General features: G+C 37.7%; 2 protein-coding genes across 2 annotated transcripts in view; both read left to right on the forward strand.

The window, feature by feature from the left end:
• The window catches only part of LOC144411738 (uncharacterized), an 18,639-nt gene extending 13,356 nt beyond the window's left edge, over positions 1-5,283 (forward strand). The window contains exons 10-17 of the mRNA XM_078117114.1: positions 1,060-1,248; positions 1,366-1,437; positions 1,646-1,774; positions 2,002-2,124; positions 2,652-2,717; positions 3,165-3,233; positions 3,878-3,979; positions 4,721-5,283. Of these exons, the coding sequence (XP_077973240.1) occupies positions 1,060-1,248; positions 1,366-1,437; positions 1,646-1,774; positions 2,002-2,124; positions 2,652-2,717; positions 3,165-3,233; positions 3,878-3,979; positions 4,721-5,151 (1,181 nt within the window). The 3' untranslated portion in view covers positions 5,152-5,283. The remainder of the gene's footprint in view (positions 1-1,059; positions 1,249-1,365; positions 1,438-1,645; positions 1,775-2,001; positions 2,125-2,651; positions 2,718-3,164; positions 3,234-3,877; positions 3,980-4,720) is intronic.
• LOC120337203 (NLR family CARD domain-containing protein 3-like) lies at positions 5,170-19,445 on the forward strand. Its single transcript, XM_078117115.1, has 4 exons — positions 5,170-5,901; positions 6,158-6,341; positions 9,518-9,867; positions 18,457-19,445. Exons 1-4 carry the CDS (start codon positions 5,170-5,172, stop codon positions 18,535-18,537), a joined length of 1,347 nt encoding a protein of 448 aa, XP_077973241.1. The 3' UTR covers positions 18,538-19,445.
• The last annotated feature ends 1,234 nt before the right edge of the window (positions 19,446-20,679 follow it).

Here is a 20,679-nt window from a genome sequence, read left to right on the forward strand (position 1 = left end):
AGATCTCCAGAAGTGGTGGGCATGGGGTTTATATCCTAGATCTCCAGAAGTGGTGGGCATGGGGTTTATATCCCAGATCTCTAGAAGTGGTGGGCATGGGGTTTATATCCTAGATCTCAAGTTGGGGTGGGCATGGGGTTTATATCCCAGATCTCTAGAAGTGGTGGGCATGGGGTTTATATCCTAGATCTCAAGTGGGGGTGGGCATGGGGTTTATATCCTAGATCTCCAGAAGTGGTGGGCATGGGGTTTATATCCTAGATCTCCAGAAGTGGTGGGCATGGGGTTTATATCCTAGATCTCCAGAAGTGGTGGGCATGGGGTTTATATCCTAGATCTCCAGAAGTGGTGGGCATGGGGTTTATATCCCAGATCTCAAGAGGGGGTGGGCAAGGGGTTTGTATCCCAGATCTCTAGAAGTGGTGGGCATGGGGTTTATATCCTAGATCTCAAGTGGGGGTGGGCATGGGGTTTATATCCTAGATCTCCAGAAGTGGTGGGCATGGGGTTTATATCCTAGATCTCCAGAAGTGGTGGGCATGGGGTTTATATCCTAGATCTCAAGAGGGGGTGGGCATGGGGTTTATATCCTAGATCTCAAGAGGGGGTGGGCATGGGGTTTGTATCTGAGATTTCTAGAGGTGGTGGGCATGGGGTTTGTATCTGAGATCTCTATAGGTGGTGGGCATGGGGTTAGTATCAGAGATTTCTAGAGGTGGTGGGCATGGGGTTTGTATCTGAGATCTCTATAGGTGGTGGGCATGGGGTTAGTATCAGAGATTTCTAGAGGTGGTGGGCATGGGGTTTGTATCTGAGATCTCTATAGGTGGTGGGCATGGGGTTTGTATCTGAGATCTCTATAGGTGGTGGGCATGGGGTTTGTATCTGAGATCTCTAGAGGTGGTGGGCATGGGGTTAGTATCAGAGATTTCTAGAGGTGGTGGGCATGGGGTTTATATCCTAGATCTCCAGAAGTGGTGGGCATGAGGCTTATATTTAAATACATTCGAATGTAGCGAGAATAGGGGTTCGTATTTATTCTGGTTTTCCTTCCAACAGGTCCCAGAATCGAAGATGCTTTTCTGGAAGTTCCGAAAGTCTTTGCCAATGCTGCGCAGTTCAAAAGATTTGCATTGTCTAGGAAAGGTTTATCGCTCAGTATGCTGGAAGTCGAAAACATAAAGGACAATGCAAGATCTGTTGAAGAAAGGAATCTGCAAATGTTGACTCAGTGGAAATACAAGAATGGTGAGTATTGAAAGTTTAACCTAATGTCTAATATTTAGCCCAGGGGGGTTGATAAGTGTGCATTGTGCAACATTATTTGACGGCGGGCCAAACAAAATATTTTTTTATTTAACACAGGTGAATCAGCAACAACTGAAAAAATCTGGCAACTGGTAGATGGTTTTCTGAATGAAGATGGATCTGAACAAGGTAACTTCGGGGTCTATACAAATTATAAATTAATTATACATGACGATAAATATACTGAAAGTCAAGTAAGATTGCAATTTAATTAACAACAAACACAACTTGTATGAAGGTGCTTTCCGTAGGCAAACCCCTGATTAAGTGAAACTTTTTTTAAAACATGGGTAACCTTGAAATATTGCTATGTAGTTTAAATTTTATTCCTAAACAGATTCTCCTCATCCAACAACACTCGCGCAAACTGTGGAAGAGGAGAGAGTGTCTAATGTTCCACTCGGTTCATCTCTATCTCAATCAGCCGATCAATTTTCAAAGCCAGAAGGGTCACCTGGAGGTGAAGGTAGGATTGAGTATCGTATTTCAAGAACCATAGGGGGCACCGGGTTATAAAGCGCACACTGAATAAAGTGCTTAGATTGAGGCTTTGTTCATACATAAGGCGCACATATATTGTTCAAATATATTAGAGTAAAGACAATGCTGAATGATAATAAAAAATTAGATGGATGGTTTTTCAAAAAACAATAAAACAATTATTATAATGTTGCATCCTCAATTTTTGTTCAGTTGCACGATGTGAAGAACCGAAAAGAGTGTCCAGTGTTCCATCACCTCAACTTGGTGCATCTCCATTTGGTTCCCGATCATCTGAACCGCTTGTGGACCCACAAGGGGCAACTGGAGGAGAAGGTAGTTTTTTGCAGAGTAATAGGACTGAATCATTAGGGAACCTAAAGTAAAATAAGCCAAAAATGAAATATTTGTGAAAAATTGTTATATGTGAATTCATCTTACATACATAGTGTATATATATAGTGTAGTCTTACATACCAAGTTCTGGATACAGAGTTCAAATCTTAGTCTTGAATCAAGCCGAGTCATTTCTTTAGTATGACGAAATCCTGATCATTAAATCTGAAGTCAATTTCAGTCACTAGTGAGTCTGAGTCATGAACAACAAAGAAATGTGTATATATGGGTCCCATTGAAAACTTTAGAAAAAAGAACACTATTTATAAAATCGAAAAGTATAATTTAACTTAGTAAATCGTATTTCGTCGAAATTTTCTCTTAAGCAAGGACTCATTAAAGTCCTCTCTAAGTCAAGTCTCTAGGTCATTTAGACAGGTTCAAGTCATGTGAGATAACTGCTGAAATATTTATTCTAACCCAAAGGTTACTTGTTTTTAATTAATGAATTTTTTTTCCTTTTATAGCTGCAAGTGGCTCTGGAAGTATGACACCCTCTGGCGCACATGGACATCAGGGAACATCCTCTACTGGTAATATTATCGAGAGTTTTGCATTGGTTTCCAAACATACAGTCGAGTATTATACCTTTATCATTCGGTTCTTGCACTTTATTGCCCACTTCATATGCTTACTCTAACCATTTCCCTAAGGTTTTATATCTATACTAACCCAGAACATACCATGAATCCCACTTCATATGCTTACTCTAACCATTTCCCTAAGGTTTTATATCTATACTAACCCAGAACATACCATGAATCCCACTTCATATGCTTACTCTAACCATTTCCCTAAGGTTTTATATCTATCCTAACCCAGAACATACCACGAATCCCACTTCATATGCTTACTCTAATCATTTTCCCAAGGATATATATCTATACTAACCCTGAATATACCATGCACACCTCTTCATAAGCTAAATCTAACTAATTGCGTTAATTTTGGTATTTCAACTCATCTTTATATTTTTTCAGTTACAGTAGCAGGCAGCCAGATTGGTCAAGCTCACTTCGGGGAACAAAACATTTCAACACAACAGATCTGTGAGTAACTTGTTTTTGTAATCCCAAATATCCTAGGCCATCTGTACTAAACAGGCAGAACAAACCATCGTTTCAAGTCACCACGTCATTTTGAGGGTTTCTGTGTTTTCAATGATTATGGGTCAGCAATATCCTGGCAAAAATAAGAATTTTCAGATAAAATTTCGAAAGAACATACAGTTGGAGTTTGCCAAATCGCTTCGATTTATTCAGATTTTTGCATAGTTGGTTCTGATCAGATTTTCACTTTTTGAGTTTTCCAAATCGCTTTACCTATATATCACTGATTTCAAAACCAATATAACAAAGATGTCTTCCACCCAATAAAACATATCAGACCAAGTAATCTGTTTAGTCGTTTCTATGAAATATAAAAGCAAAAGGAATTTACTCCAATAATTGCAGATTTGGTGAGAATAAAAATTAACAAGTAAATAAATTTTCCGTTCCACTTATTATCAAAGAATTTAGAATATGATTATATCCTATTTATAGTTGGTGCATTGTTAACTCCTTGAAGCATCCTATATTTTGTCCCAAAACATTATCATTATACTTCAACTCAAAGGCTTTTTGAGATTAATATTTTACATGATAAAGTAAAGCCATGACTGTAAACTGAATCCATATTTCTATTGTTTCAGTTCCTACAACCCATATCCATCACCACAACACTCCTGATCGCCATAGACCTTCTGACACTCAACCAACCAATACATCAAGTGAGCAGGAAGCAGCTGTAGGAGGTCAGTTGATATATCCTTGATCTCGTTCAACATGTTTTGCCATTTTATTTATTAAAACAACAATTGGACAGTAGGCCGGGGGGGGGGGGGGGGGTAGTGGACCATCAGGTAAAATATTGTACCTGCATAACTCTGGAAAGCTCTCATTTTTTAGAAATCCATATGGTGCAGTAGCATCACTGAGCTGTATCGTTGTATAATAGACGATCAATTCTTAGAATATTGGTTAGTACTGCGATTAGTTACATAAATTTCTAAATCATACCTATTGAGGTTTATTTTAGTGATAAATGTTGTGGGCACGCTTTTGTGTTGCCAAGTCATTCTTTCCTTGAAGATTTGAAATTTCCAATTTGGATTTTGGATTTTTTAGTTTCCATAAAAATTGGCTTATTGTGCTCTTTTGAAAAGAATATATGTCTTTCCTTATGTTTGTTACTTTTCTAACAAAGCTATCCTGTTTCCATCAAGATCTTATTAACGCATTTCCTATAAATTATTTTTATAAAACTCCCTACAGAAAGCTGTGCCATTTGCAAATAGGCTGTGATGAATCGTATGAAATCTCTTTTTTAAAATCCAACTTTTAAATAAAAGTGTGTGATGGGCTATTGAGACTAAATTATTTCCATAAATACTTTGTAATTCCCTACTGAATAGGTTATGCTGATCTATCAATGAAACAAGACAAAAATATACACAACGTACTAATGCCAAATGATTTTTTGTTTCATGTCACAGAAAATGTCCAAGAATTCAAGGATGCCATCAACGATTTAACTAGGAGAAGTGCAAAGCCGATTGAAAAGAAGTATCTCAAAACCCCCGATTTCAAAACCAATCCCAAAACAGTAGAAGTTGACTATTACCAAACCACAGTAACAGAATCCGAGTACAAACCAGAAGTGGGTTTCAGTCAGCAAACTCAGAAACAACCTGGCGAGCCAATATCCATGGAGAACTTTTTCTCAGATGGAAAATCAAGGGTTGCTCTGATAGGAGGAGCTGGATATGGTAAAACTGAAATGACAAAAACATACCCCGTTAATGTGCTTGATGGTAAGATACCAGAGCTTAGAAAGGTTGAGGTTGTTCATCGCATGGACTTCCGAGATCTTGAGGTTCATAGAAGAATTAGCCCAAAAAATTTCTTATTTGGGAAAACGGATTAGAATGACGATGTCATTGACATGGGTGTTGGATGGATCAGGGAATATCCTGAAAGATTTCTTCTCGTTCTTGATGGAGCTGATCAATATTCATCTCCCGAAAGTCTTGGAATCCCACATGGCAAATGCAATCATAAAGAGGAAGCAGATCCCAAGCTTATTCTAAACCTCATCCTCGCTGGCAAGCTCTACTCAGGCATCCGCATTCTTTACTCCTCACGTGAGCATGTCATTCGAAATTTTAAAGGAGTGGCCCGTCCCGAGAGAATCATCGCGTTGGCAGGGTTCTCTGAAGAAGACGTCATGAAACTTGTCAAAGCTTTCAGTGGAGACAAGAGTGCCTATGTCATGAATCGTCTGCAGAATGAAGCCAAGGCTATCTTCTCTCTATGCTCCATACCAATGTTCCTCATTTTCACGGTATCAGTCTTGATAATCTATGAGCAATATAGTCCCGACACAATGACAGAAGTTTTGTTGTGTGTCCTGCGTGACACCTTAAGATCCGAACATATCACCATGAACCAAATGAAAACTGGAATGTCTATCTATGACGTCGTTCACAGCTTGAAGAAAATGTCATTCAAGGGCACAAAAAACAAGAAAGTTACTTTCACCAAATCAGATTTACCCCCAGGAATTACTGTGGATCATTTCAGAGATATCATGGTACCATTTCCTGGATCAATCGGGCTAAATCAAAGGCTTCTGGAAGGACATCTTGTTTATTTATTTACGCATCAGACAATTCAAGTAGGTGAATTAGATCCACTAGGTGGAGTGTTGGGTACAATATTATATATATCCAACTTAGTTTCGAATCTAAAAAAAAAATTTAAGCTGACCCCGTGGGTTCATTCACGTAAAGCATTTGTTTAAAAATGATATTTAATCAAATAAAGCCGTTCCATTTCACAATATTCAAATTTAGACTTACATTTGCTTGTAGATGGAACTTGTTTCTTAGTTTCAAATATTTCATTGCTCAAATTGTATATTTTTCTAACAGGAGGCCCTCACTGCCCTCTACATTGCTGAAATGTCAATATGGAAATTCAGAAAGTTTGTTTCAACCAAAATCCATGAAAAGCATTGGGTCGTATTTCGTAAAATCCTATGCGGCATTATACTCAACCCTAAAACATCAAACATTGCAATGGAAAAAGAAGTTGATGTCAGCATTTTGAAATCTGGTGAGCTCTCCAGCATATTCTAATGTTTCTAAACTACTCATACTGGAGGTTTCATTATTAGGTTTTCCTGATTAGACCACGGTTTTTATACTAAGTATGGTATATTGTAAAGTGGTATCGATATATCTTATAGTCTAAATACTTCGAACAATTTTAGTTTATTTACACATAATTTTAATGTCATGTTCAAAGCAATGCAGACTTGGGATTATATTTATGAAACGCTTGATAGAATATTGGCTGGTATTGAATACAATATCAATAAAATATTATTATGCAATTGATAAAAAATTATTATGCAATTATTTGATTCTCCGTGGTTAAAATATTGAGAATTTACAATTAAAACTATTCAGGTAACATAATTCCACAGTGGCTACTATATTTTGAGGGATGGAACTTTTTTCCGTTTTGGCATTGCTTACCAAATTTCTTATATCGTAGGTGAGGTGGTGAGCATGAGGTTCACTCCGCGATATTTATCTAGCGACGATACCATTGTTCAGTATTTTGAAATTGGAGTTCTATCGAATGGGGAGAAACAGTATTTTTGATAATTTGTATCAGAGTATGTTACGGTTTGCATACAAATTGTTCCTGTCTATTTTCGCAAATTTAGGTTTGTCAGAAATCTGAAATATTAGGATAGGATTCACAATTTTAATCCTTGACGAGAACAAAGCCGATGAGACACTACTCATACGACAAACCACGGCCTCTCATCCCGATACTGGTCCATGTATCCGGGTATGGGTTTAGTTAGCCAGTTATTTTGATAGTGGAGGAAATGATAACCGACCAGCTGTTTTGTAAACTATCTAACGGTAGTGAGGAGTCCAGCAATTCAAAAAATCTGTCAAAAAAATCTCAATCTCAAATTGGAATTTATTTTGGGATATTTTAGACTTAACCTGTCCAGGGGTACAGATCTGAAATTACGATTGACACTAGGGGTGGGCAAAATCGAATATTTTTTTCGAATCGAATAGTTCGAATATTTTTACGAATACCGAATGGTCGAATAAAGAATATTTTTTTAAATACAACGGGGGTCCGTCGGAGGTCGATACTCCTTTCGAAAATTAGAAGAAACTTTGAAAAATCGGCAACAAAGCGTTTTTTATTTACTGGTTAAATTCATCAAAATCGCTAATTGTTTTTGTCGCGGCGATCCTAAAGTTTTCGTAATCTGTATTCCCGCCCGATTCATTTTTTTTGAAAGTATTAATTCTTGCGGGTCGGCGGACATCGAAGTTTTATATATTAGGTATACCCGTGCATTGCCGCTGAAATTTTTTTAAAACTGTAGAAGTCGCCAATAACGCGTGCAATGGCTTTTTGCTATAATCGCCGATTGTTATTATCAGCGTGACGTTGTATTTAGGCCGTAAACAACTTTATGTTGGTTTTATCTTCTCTAAATCAAAAATTTTCCACAACGTTGTGCGACGTTAACGATGATAATTATTTAATTTTGTACACACACGGATTGCGAATCCGGCGATAGTTTAATTAATATACGTTCATCGGCAGCGAGTTTCTGAGGACAACGCTAATTTTTTGATTGAAAATCGCAATATAACATACTGAAAATAAAACTTTAAACAACATGAGTTTTATTGAGGCCTGCGACAGTTTAAAAACGCCTTTTTAGACATTGAAAATCGCAAAATTTCGTGTGCCTCTAGCACACATTATGTTTGGCCGGCGTTTAGAAAACATATCATCACTAAAATCGAAGCACTGTTAATTGTGGGCGGGATTGGCCATATTATCAATTACTTTAAATTGCCGTCGAAAATTTTCCTTTCACTTATACATTATAAGGTTTGAAACGGACAATTTTCCCCGGGTTGTGATGATATATATAAAATAATCAATCTAATGTATATTCAATCAATTTTTATTGTGCTAAAATAAAATTTAACATGAGATATTACAGCAGATTTATGGATTTTTTGATGTTAAAAGTCCTGAAAATAAGGAAATCAAAGCTTTATATATTCCAGCAGTTTACCACACACGCAGATAGCCGTGGTATTTTAAAATTGTGAAGATTTTATTTTGTCCACTCAACTGCTGGTTAAATTAAAGACAATAATAAAGCAAGACATTTTAAATATGCCCTTATCGGTCACAAATTGATTACTTTGCATAACAGAAAACTCATTATGTATTGCAAAAGTCGGCTCTTTTAACAAGTGGCCTAATCGCGGCGATGAATATGTATTTTTGATTAAACGAGTATTTTCATTGTACGAAATGAAATTGTACTCTACGGATTTTATATCAGTTATTGAGATTTTTCTAACGGTGATAACGAGTTCACAAGATTCCAAAAATACGTATCAAAATTTAATACACCCGGCAGTTTATCTCATACTTTTATGTCCACAGATCGCCGTGGCATTTCAGAGAAGTAATGTTTTTCAATTTTGACTTAATAAGAAGCAACCGCGAGTTACGTTTGACATAATTAAATTAATATATAAACCCATTTTGGAATCCCGTAGTTGTCATGGATTGATCATTTTACGCAACAGAAATATCAATATACGCTGAAAAAACGTCTCTTTAATGAGCGCGTAATCGAGGTGACTGTTGCAGTCGGCAATGAGAATTTTCGATTTTTTAAATACATCGTCATACGTTTATAATTTACAGAACGTTCATAAATTGAAGCAACTTAAAGCAACGGTGGGGACCTATTTTGCAAAATAAGGAAATGAAACGATACGTTAGGCGTGAAAAGAAAACAAATAACATCATAACGCAAAGAAAATTTGTCGCTTTTGTATGTTAGCGAGCGCCGTTTGTGAATTCTCGCGCAATTCACGATTCCGAATTCCGTTTTGAAGCAAAGCGGCGCAGGTCACGTGGTACCGGGTATTCGAATAGTAAAATGCCATTCGAATATTTTGATATTCGATTCGATATTCGTTATTCGAATATTTTGCCCAGCCCTAATTGACACCCTGCTGATTTTTTTTGAGTTGAAATATTGGAAATTTGATAAAATCTGCTCTCTTTGTTTAGGTAATAATTATTTAAAATTTTTTTCGGTCTCGGCTGGCCTTCCTCTCACTGTCATATGATAAAATTCTATCCTCTACAATCCTGATCTTCATTTTCAGTTCTCTTAAACGAACTTTAATTCACAACATTTTTTTTCCAAGATATTGATCTGGGGATAAAACGATCGATCTTGGTATCAAGCATGAAGAATCAAATCAGACCGGACTGGTTCCAACGTAAGATCAAAGGGAGAGAGGCAGTAAGGAGGGAAGATCTTCTAGAGCTGATGCACGCTTTAAATGAGTCAGGAGAGGGAGTCGATAATATCATCAAATCATCCATCCGTGAGATTGATTTCGGACACATGACTCTCACTCCAAATGATAAATACACTCTGGCATCTATTCTTGCTCGTTGTTCATGTCTCGATTTACTCGATCTGCTTAATGTTCCTCTCACATCATCTGATCTCGCACTCCTTGCCTCATCAATGCAAAGATCAAATATCAAGGTCAGTATTTAGTCAGGGGTTGCCCTCCAGAAGTATGTGTACCAATATGCAGGCAACTAATTTTGTTCGTCTATTTCACATCAAGTTGTGTAAATGGACAGAAGCCTATGGGCAAGAGTATATTTACCTTGCTAACATAGACAGTCCCCGGACTTGTAATGAAACTAAAATAAGGAAAATCAGAATGAAATCATGGCCTCCCTCTAACCTGGTGCCGGGGGCACAGCCAGCGGGGGGTTATTGGGGTCTTAACCCCCTTGTTTGAAAATGTACTTCATGAGAGTGTTCTACCATTGGCTTAAAACAAAATACAATGTCGTTTTTCGGTAAGCATATTACGGTTTCCCGTCAAAACTATATTAATTTGCTCGTTTCACCTTTACGCAACACCGCAAGAATTTCAATCATGTTTAGGGTAGGTTATCTCCGCACCTTACGCATCGCGATTGCTAAAACAGTCGCTTGAATTTAGTATAAATTTGCTTACAGCTCTCGCTATCAGATAAACGACAAAAGTGAAGAATCTTTGCATCTTGGGGACTTTTGTTTTATTTCTGCGATCATTCCTTTTTTTTAATCCCTGAGTTTTCACAATTTGCGTCAACACCATTTTGTAAATTTTGACGCAATGGCTTATTTACGGCGTTTTCATTCATTATTCAATACAAAAATAACTTAGTCTCTATATTAAAGTGGAAAAAGTTAACTGCTAGCTTCATAAATAACATTCCGAGGTCATTCATGATGATATAGTTCGCTTAGAATTAGGTTTGCAATTTACAAATCGTTATAAAGAAATCAAACCCGACGCAAAAGATAAAATACACAATAAGATTAAAATGTGTTGTGAATTCCTCAATAGCTGTCTTCAACATTTACACAGATGTGAACTCACAGTTTTGCCTCAAATATGAAAACCAAACTTCGGTGTTTGCCATTGCGTGAAAATAAATACTTAATAAATAAATTATTAAATAAAATGGAGCGAGCTTTAATACAGATTACACGTTGGCCTAAACGCAGCATTGTTATTGAGTTTTCAGTCCAATATACGTTATGCCACTATTCGGCGTTCAAAAAAAACATTCAAAATATATGGTTTAATGAAAAAAAATTGATTTTGCCCACCACTAATCCCGGCGTATTTGAATATGTTATTGACTGGCTATAAAAAAAATTGACTCATTAACATTAAATTACAACAGATAATAGTTTTTTCCATGCCCATTTAATCGGTGATTTACGTGAGCTTGTTTTTGTGCTCAGTATAACGCCACTGACGTCCACGAGTTGTACTTCTCTTCAAAATTAATTATCACAAATTTTTTTAGTTTTTTATCACTAAATACGGCCACTACTCCAAGAATATTTTTTTTAGTTAATGGATTGTTATTTCGCAACAAACTCGAAATCGACTTGAGAACCACTGGCATATATCATTCGTTTATTACCTATATTTATTTTGTTGAGACGTCAAAATTCCATTTTGTTCTGGTTGTATTTCATGTACATACAACCCGTTTGTGCGAGACATCGGAATGAAAATATGTAGGCTTGTAACATTCGCAAAAGTGCGGTTACATTTTTTTCTCTCCGCCAAATAGCAAGCTCATTTGTGAAACAATGAAGAGCGAACAAGACAACATAGGTATGACCATCTAGGGCAGTGTTTCCCAGCCTTTTTTGGTCGCGACTAATTTCTCACCGGCAAAAACCTTTGCGGACTCAAGGTGCTTTTATTGCAACCGTACTCTGTGTGAATAGCCAATAAAACCAAACGCAACTAAATTTGAACGAATTTCAAAATCGGAAATTCGACGCAATTACGCGTCCGTTAAAAGAGCCGACTTTTTTTATTTTATAATGGCCTTTTCTGTCGCACTATATTCAATCCATGACATCGACGAGAAGTTAAAATGTCTTTCTATTTTAATTGTGTTCATGGTCGCGGTTGCGTAGACTTATGACAAGATGATAGGATTACTTCTTTGAAATGCCACAGCAATCTGCTAACATATTACACGGTTATATTTGGTTGATCTGAAGAAATAAAAGCAATACTAATCAGAAAATATCATGACAATCCGTGGACACAAAAATGCGTTGTAAAAGACCCGATTATATTTTGTTTTAATTCGTATTTCTGTGAATTCAACAAATCTGAGCTGCTCGTATAACACTTACGTTGCTCCAGTACTGTACGTACCAATGTGGAGGCCTAAGGGAATATGCCCTGGTACATATACTACAGTATCACTCGAAATTTTGCGATTCGCAATGTCTAAAGAAGCGTTTTTTATCGGTCGCGTACAATCATAAAACAAAAGTTAAGGTGTTCTCCGTTATATTTTTAGTATTTTGTATTGCCGCTTTTCAATTTAGAAAATATGGGCTGCCACCATTGACACCTACCAGAAAAAAAGTTATTCCTTGTTGTTCGAACTCACGACAAACACGGGTGTGGTTGTGTTTTCGTCGGAAATTCGCTAGTGAGTTGTGAAATCCAATCGTTTTGACCCGTTGCGTCACCTGGTAACAAATTTTCGAATAGTGAATTGCTATTCTAATAGTTGAATATTCGAATATATGCCCAGCCATACTCGGTAACTAGTAATAATTGACTTGATCAATGTTATGTGAATAAACTTCCTTCTTATGTTTTATGTGAATGTTAACGAAAATCGTAACTTGGCTGATATTTAACTTTCGCAAAAACGTTTGCTGCCCGCAGTGGAATTTCTGGCTCAGTGCGGACTCATTCAAACGCTTCGCAGACTCATTTGAGACCGCGGACTCGGGTTGGGAACCACTGATCTAGGGTTTAATGATCGGCGATTACTAGATGTTTGAAATAGAATGAATGAAATAAACAAGGAATGACGTCAGGCTAAGGGAGGCGAACTGCACCCAAGTCTGTAATATATTCAACAGCGTTTCGCTATGAACAACACACACTTTTTAGTACTTTAGACCAGTGCTTTTCAACCGGGTATACGGTAAGTGTATACCGGACCATACGTAGGATATACAGCTAATAAGCGGTATACAAAGGGTGCACAGCCTAAGTCATGGATTCTAAACTCCAATATATTGAAATATAGAATGATCAATTGGAGACAACAATGCAAATGTGGCGCGCATGAAAAATAAAATGTTATTCACATAAAAACCTACGTGAGCACATTGCTACATCACAAATTATCTAGATAATGCAGGCACGTGTCTGGAGTTGATGATCTTGACTGCCATGCACGTCGCTTGATTCACATTAAACACCATTCCCGTTGAGGTGGGAGTACAGCAGGGGTCGTCAGTCAAATTTAGACCGATTGCAACAAGGGTGGGCAATTACTCTCACGAGTGTGTCGGATCCAGATTATAGATCTGCTTACTGTGCCAGAAGCTCAATATGAAACTATAAATAGAAACAGTTTATCGACAAAAAAACGCACAAATCCAAAAGCTTGTTTAAATCCGGCCTGAAGCTGCGTGTGTGTGCCGTTCCTTCCTTAAACCCTTCGTAACCCCTTGCTTATAATGTTGGTTGGTTGGCATGTTATGGATATTATAAATGAAGCCCAAGCAGAGACTTCAGGATCATCAGGGTTTGAACCCGGGATCTATAACTTATGACATCAACATACAGGGGCGTAGTCAGGGGGGTGGTGTTGGGGGTCGGAACCTCTTTTGAAATGTAAAAAAATAAAAGCATCTTTCTGTATCATGCATATGAATTTTTCGTAGCTTGAAACGCTTTTTAGATCCCAAGAATCATGAAAACACATTTTCCGGCATTCAGCCAGCTTGGCAAATAGAAATTTCTGAACCCACCCTTTTGAAAATTTTTCGCTACGCACCTGCGCAATATCTTTAGACCAAGATGAGAGAAACCTGTTCATTGTTATCAGTGTTCACTTTTAGCGCACTTTTTTGCGAATAGTGAGAAGCACTGTCGCAGTTTTTTTCAGGGACTGCAAATCAGTTTTTTCGATTTTGAAGGGAGTATTTCCATGCGACAGATAAGTTGCATACTAGTACTTTTGTAACCTAATTTTGCATTACATAACCGCTATTTGCTGGAATTCTAACCTATGTGATGAAGACATGGGAGATGGAGCTTTCACATTAATGGCAAAATTCTTGTTTTTAATATGAATATAATACAAGCACGCCGATTCCCCTTCTCCCGCAAAAAAGCTCGACGGCGTCGATTAGATGTTGGAATACAACGTAGTGCGTTTTTTTGCACCAGAGTGGTCATGTGACTATCAATGACATAGATGAATTGTGACCAAAGTGCACGATTTTCTAGTGCAAGTATGACGGGTCTTTGTTTTCTTCTTAGTGAATTTATTGGAGCCATTCAAAAAGTCATGATACTCGTAGGGGCGGGCAATATAGAATACTAAATCCGGAGGATTTGAATCCTTGCGACCTACTGGCGATATTCTGATTGCTCCATTGCAACAATCTTAAATTTTTGGAATACCTGAAACATTCTTTATTTTAAATCAAATGACTTTTCGCCGCCTTAGAGTTCTCCCGGAAAATGATGTGTACCAGACGTTACATGATAGATAAAACATTATTTGCGATTATTACTTTCCAACACGCTCAGTTCCCGAAAATACGAAGTTATATCGCAAAAATGCGTTTTGTTACATTTGAAATAAAACATTATTTGCGATTAATTTAGATCAAATTTTGCTTTTCACGACTCCCGTTTTCGAAAATACAAAGTTACCGTATATGCAAAAAGTGTGTTTTGTTACATTAAAAATAAAACATTATTTGCAATTAATTTAGATCAAATTTTACTTTTTACCACACCCGTTTCCGAAAAAATGCGTTTTGTTACATTTATTTTGCACTCCCAATAAAATAGACATTTTCCGGAGTTCAAGTGCCGATGAATCCGTTCCTATCGTTCAAGCTTAACACAGGTTTGGTCGAGTGTCGCACGGTATTTCAGTCAACGATAAATTCGAAGTTGAAAATGAAAGTTGCCACACATGGTTTGTATAACGATAATAACTGAAAATTAGGATTTTGCAATAAAAATTTGTCTCAAGATGTTAATTTACGAGTCTTGCCCGCAGTCTTGATATCTGAGAATGCGAATCGTACTTCTCTTCCAACATTAATTTCCAGGATTTCAGCGATCATAATGTCGAATAAAAATTATTTATCAAATGGATTGATATTTCGCGACCCACTCCAAATAATTTGGAAACCACTGTCATGTCATTTGTTTATTTTTAATATTCATGTTTTTATCAAGAATCATCCTCGTTGTATTTCGTGTACCTTCGCAAAAGAAAACTCTTTGGTGTCATCATTCCTATTAGTGTAATTGTAATATATGGAAACGTTGCAAGTGACATTGGAATGCGAATATTTCATACTAGGTCTGCAGCATCAAAGTGAGTGGTATTCATGAATGCTGAACGTTCATTGCATTCCTGAAAATTTTGCCAATATATGATTGACTCGCACGCAAACCAAGACAAGCCGATATTCAAAAATTACAGGTCTTTGCATAGGCTCTGAGATAGTATGATATAAATATAAATGATAAATTAAGTCAAGCTGTCTCATGAAACTTGGAGATTTTCAAAATGATCTTGCGTAATATTTCGGAGAAAAAATCTTCGAAGGAAGCATAGGTCAACTTATTTGTTGAAACGGCGGGTGGCGACTTTCAAAGTGATTTAAAATAAATTAATAATTATCCGAAGGGTTAGGGATAAATTGAAAAGTTGAATTTTCGGCGCTATCTGTCCTCTTAACCCTAATTTGATAATTACTATTTTTATTTTGCCCCGGCTTTGTACAAATGATCCAACCCCCTACTGTAGTAATGACTCCATTCGCAAATCTTTTATGCACAGACTGCGGAAACCCCATATAACAGTCATTAGCACCGGCGAAACATTAATTTATTCCTAAGGCGAAGTTTGGCATTTGGCACCGAGCTATGGCGGGTAGTGACTAATAGCGATTACAGCCTGCATGTGCAAATCGTTGTCGGTTAGATGGAAATAGTAACACAAATGTGAAAGCCTTTGCTTAGCAACCGACACGAGTGGTTGATTGCACGAAAGTTTCGTTCGCGACATGTGTGATTTCGTAACCAATGAATTTGCTCGTTTTAAACGAGGATTAAAAGGAATTCCGTTAACGGAAAGGCTCCCATTTAACTTGCAATATTAACGGAAGGAAGGCTTTTTGAGTATCTATGCTATGTTAAATGAGTTAAAACAAGAGGTAGAGCACCTAACTGGTTAAAATTGACCAAAGCATTTTTGCACTTATTTTTTCGACTGCAAAGCACTTTCGGACTCATAATCCGCATAGAGTTAACACTGATTGTTATGAAATGTCTTAGTTGTAGCTATAGCAACGAAACGTTTTATCTCATAAGTCAGGGATGTGCAACCTTTTTCGCAGGCAGGCCAAATATCAATAACCGGGTTAAACCGCGGGCCGCACCTACATTTCACACAGGCTTTCTATAGTTGCAGGCACAAAATGGTGTCTTTTTGTTATTGATCTCATGGGCCTTACAGAAATGATGAGGTAAAACGCATTAAGTTCTTAGAACTGTAATTTAAAGATATGTATTGTTTTACCCAATTTAAACGAATTCAAGGAGAAATTTGCTGCTGGATTCTTTTCCCGACTACTTGTATCCAAATTTGCTTAAATGGAAGTGCTAGCAATTCGATGCGACGCCCATTTTAGAACAAAAATATATTACCGAAAATTGCCATATTTGAAGCCATGACTTTTTCAAATGTGGGGAGTAACTTGATTGAGAAGTTTTCAGTAGTATAGTTTCATTTCCAAATAATTTGCTGTCAAATCTTATTCTAGGTTCGATTTAGACAACATCAACTGATAGGCTGGAACCAAAACTCATTTAGCTATTTTATCTTTTAATATTAAAATTTTTCAAACTGCTATTCAGTTTCCTCCGCGGGCCGCACAATTTTCCCTTGCGGGCCGCATTTAGCCCGCGGGCCGCACTTTGCACACCCCTGTCATGAGTGATCGTTTGCAATATCATCGCTCGCATGCATCCTCGCCTAGAATATACCACCAAATTCTGGTTAACCACGAGCACTTTACTTTTACAACGTAGAAAAGGAATTCTTAAGACCAACTTAACATTTCTATGGTGGCCCATCGTTGTCACGCGTAAAATTGAAAAATAAAATAAAAAATAAAAATAAAAGTAAAATAAAAAAATAATTGTGAAAAAACAATAAAAAAATAAAAAAAAATTTAACAACTTAAAATAAATGCAAAAAAAAAAATTAAAAATGAAGCGAAAATAAAATAAAAAAAAGCAAAGAAAAAAAAATTAGAAAAAAAAAAAAAACGTGAATAAAAAGAAAATAAAAAGGTTGACAACGACGGGCCGCGTCGTGGCCCATCGTTGTCACGTGCTTTTATTTTAAGAAAATTTGCTTCTGCTTGGGACCAACGTTGTCATGCATATTCCTACGCGCACAAACGGTGTTTCCTGGGTTTCAAACTCACTGATTTTCTTGAACAATATTTAAGAGAATATAGAATTGAGTACGAAAATTCGGGAAAATTGTTTTTACGTGTCGAAGGTAATTGAATTGGAGAATGCTGCTCAACTGCTCAGTTGTCTAGACACTCTTGCGATACCGGTACCGTCTGACCGCAATTGTACCCATGCAGGATCTCTTTTCAGCCATTATAATAAGTACCTGTATAGTAATCGTAATTTGTAATAACTGCAAAACTAAAATGTAAATAATTCACAAAGCACAGACTTGAATTATTAGAAAAATGACTGTGTGCATAAAGTAGCCTAGTTAGACTCGTCCGTCGGCTCTAGCCACTACTGTCTGATCGTACAACCACGAGGCTGGAAGGCGATTATGGTTGGATCTGATTTCAATGGAACGTGCATGTCGGCATGTGCATACGGTATGACATACCGTACAGCCGTAACGTACCGATCCAGACGAATAATAAATCGCGCGGGCTCAACCATTTATTTCAATCCGTCCCTCGATTCACCATATTATTCTACTATACTATTCGTATTTCCCACTCGTTTCATGAGTGACTGTATGCTGGGTACCGGGTACGATCAGACAGTATCGGTATCGCACGAGTGTCCGGACAACAGAGCATTTAAGCATCATTCTCCAATTCAATTACCTTCTACACGTAAAAACAATTTTTTCGAATTTTCGTATTCAATTCTATATTCTCTTATCAATATTTTGCCACGAGGCGGCCCATCGTTGTCAACCGTTTATATTTTTTTTCTATTCCCGTTTTTTTTTTCTAAATTTTTTTTTTTGCATTTCTATCCATTTTTATTTTATTTTTAATTATTTTTTTGCATTTTATTTTTATTTTTCCATTTTTTTCCTTTTTTTTTCTTCAATTTACGCGTGACAACGATGGGCCACCATACATTTCTCTTCTAAGTCTGCCTCGCATAACCAGTACAGTGCGATCTAAATCATTCCCTTAATTTGGTTTACTCCTTCAAGCTATGCATCTCTGTTGCCTTTGTTTGTAAAATTTATTTTTTTTTAGATCAAAAAGTTTCGATTTGGAGGAGGAATATTGGTGAGTTTATTAACTGAATCTTATTCAACATCAGTGTTTTTGACTTGATCAGTTTGTTCGAATTTTGCGAATAATATTTCAAAACCGAAACTAATTGTCATACCGGTGAAACACTGATCAGCTACTACCATAACTCATATTATGAGTAGTTGTCTCTTCAAGCCATTGAAATTTCAAGCAAAAGTCACTCTTAAAGCCAATGTTAATGTCCATACCTTTGATTTGATTTTAAAAAGTCAAAGTAAGATGATTTTGCTATGAACAAAGCTCCAAACAAGCATCTACTTCATATAGCTTGTAGGGCTGTGATTTATTCGGTTTGTCGTGGAAATTAGTGGGTGAGGCGGTGAAAGTTCAAACCCCAGATGGGTTGATCGGCCTTTCATCTCATATTTATATGTGTTAGGTAGCGTTACATTGAAATGCACAGAAACGTGTGCAAACATCAACTTCTTTGCATTTCGATCATCTCGGTGACAATTTCATTTTCTGACTTGTATCTAACCGACACCAATTCAACCATTCACACCTGAATATATTTCTTCTGTGAAATTCAGTTTCATTATAAACGTTCTGAAATGGTTCACTTTGCAACAAAATCCTGTCAGAAAAAATGTTATTCGATTTGGCAACGACCATAAACGACAATGGAATGGGCACAAATGTGGTTTCACTTCAAATACATGAATTATATAAATAGAGGTTCTTGGGTTCAAGCCCCATGTTCGCCACTTCATCTTAGTCGTATCAAATTTGACAGTAAACTCGAAATCAGTGACATTCTGATTATCCCAAAACCTATCGCCTTCCATCAGTAGCTGCTTGTCCAGAGCCTTTTTATAGCAAAACATGGAACACATTGACATATGGAACACATCTCCATTACATGAATCAGCATCCCCGATAACAATCATTCTACAACCTGCTCAGCTGACATCAATCATTGTTTATACAGGACCCACTTCTCTCCCACGATGGAGCTGTTGCAATCTGTGATATGTTACCTCACATCATCGAGGAGATGGATCTGTATTACAAAGTACAATCTGAAGATGTTAAGATGATTCAGAGGAAATTGGATTCAATCCCAGCAACGGTGAGTTGTTTGTACCAAGCATGATTTACTTGTGGGCCAAGTCTAATAAAACATTAATCCCAGCATATTAGACAACTTTGAACTTATGAGAAAAATATAAAAAACATTGAATTAACTGATTGCTCACAGTAATTCAATGTCGAAGGGTTTCTAGGAAGGGGTCGCGAAGGGATTCTAGGGGGGTCACGGAGGGTTTCTAGGGGGGGTCGCGAAGGGTTTCTAGGGGGGTCACGGAGGGTTTCTAGGGGGGTCACGAAGTGTTTCTCGGGGGGTCACGGAGGGTTTCTAGGGGGGGTCGCGAAGGGTTTCTTGGGGGGTCACGGAGGATTTCTAGGGGGGTCGCGAAGGGTTTCTAGGGGGGTGGCGAAGAGTTTCTAGGGGGGGTCACGGAGGGGTTTCTAGGGGGGGGGGAGGGAAGGGTTGCCAGGGGGGTCACGGAGGGTTTCTAGGGGGGTCACGGAGGGTTTCTAGGGGGGTCACGAAGGGTTTCTAGAGGGGGTCGCGCAGTTATCCACGGTTTCAATGCCAGCCGTCGCAAAAATGCAGGTTGATGAAAAATTAAATTATACAAGCTGCTGCAAAACCATGGCGGGATTTCCTAACCATGGCCGCTATGGCCAAACCATTGAGGTTCAGTCAAACCCATGGCGATTGACTTTTTAGCTGCCACAAACCAATGGCGAGATGCCGTTACCACAGCAGCAAATTGAAAACCAAAGGCGCGTAATATTTTGCTGCCGTAACCATGCCATGTCGGCTGTAGTGGCAAGGCTGCCCCTGATGATGATAAATATTGGGTAAGTTGGGACATTTTCCTTATGGATACAGTTTTATAGATTTGGGTTTAGGTTTCAGGTTTAAGTGGATATAATTCCGCATGATAAACTAAAATCTGGTACACGAATTTGTGAATATACCGGGAATAGAGCCATAACCACGGCAAGAGGTGTCATCGGTTCGTTCATGGCAGCTGCTGCCATGAAGTGGCAATGAATTACGCCTCCACTCTGCCACCTATTTTATTGATAAGTATAGAAAGTGAGGCAGGGGGTCGCGAGGTATGCGTAAACCACCAAAGGGGGTCGCGAGCCAAA

Source organism: Styela clava, chromosome 10, assembly GCF_964204865.1.
Source record: "Styela clava chromosome 10, kaStyClav1.hap1.2, whole genome shotgun sequence".
NCBI classification, from domain to species: domain Eukaryota; kingdom Metazoa; phylum Chordata; class Ascidiacea; order Stolidobranchia; family Styelidae; genus Styela; species Styela clava.

Coding starts and splice junctions, on each gene's coding strand:
- LOC120337203 (XM_078117115.1), top strand. CDS start 5,170: ATGGGTGTTGGATGGATCAGGGAATATCCTGAAAGATTTCTTCTCGTT. Junction 6,342..9,517: donor TGTCAGCATTTTGAAATCTG/GTGAGCTCTCCA, acceptor TTTTTTTCCAAG/ATATTGATCTGGGGATAAAA. Junction 9,868..18,456: donor TGCAAAGATCAAATATCAAG/GTCAGTATTTAG, acceptor ATTTTTTTTTAG/ATCAAAAAGTTTCGATTTGG.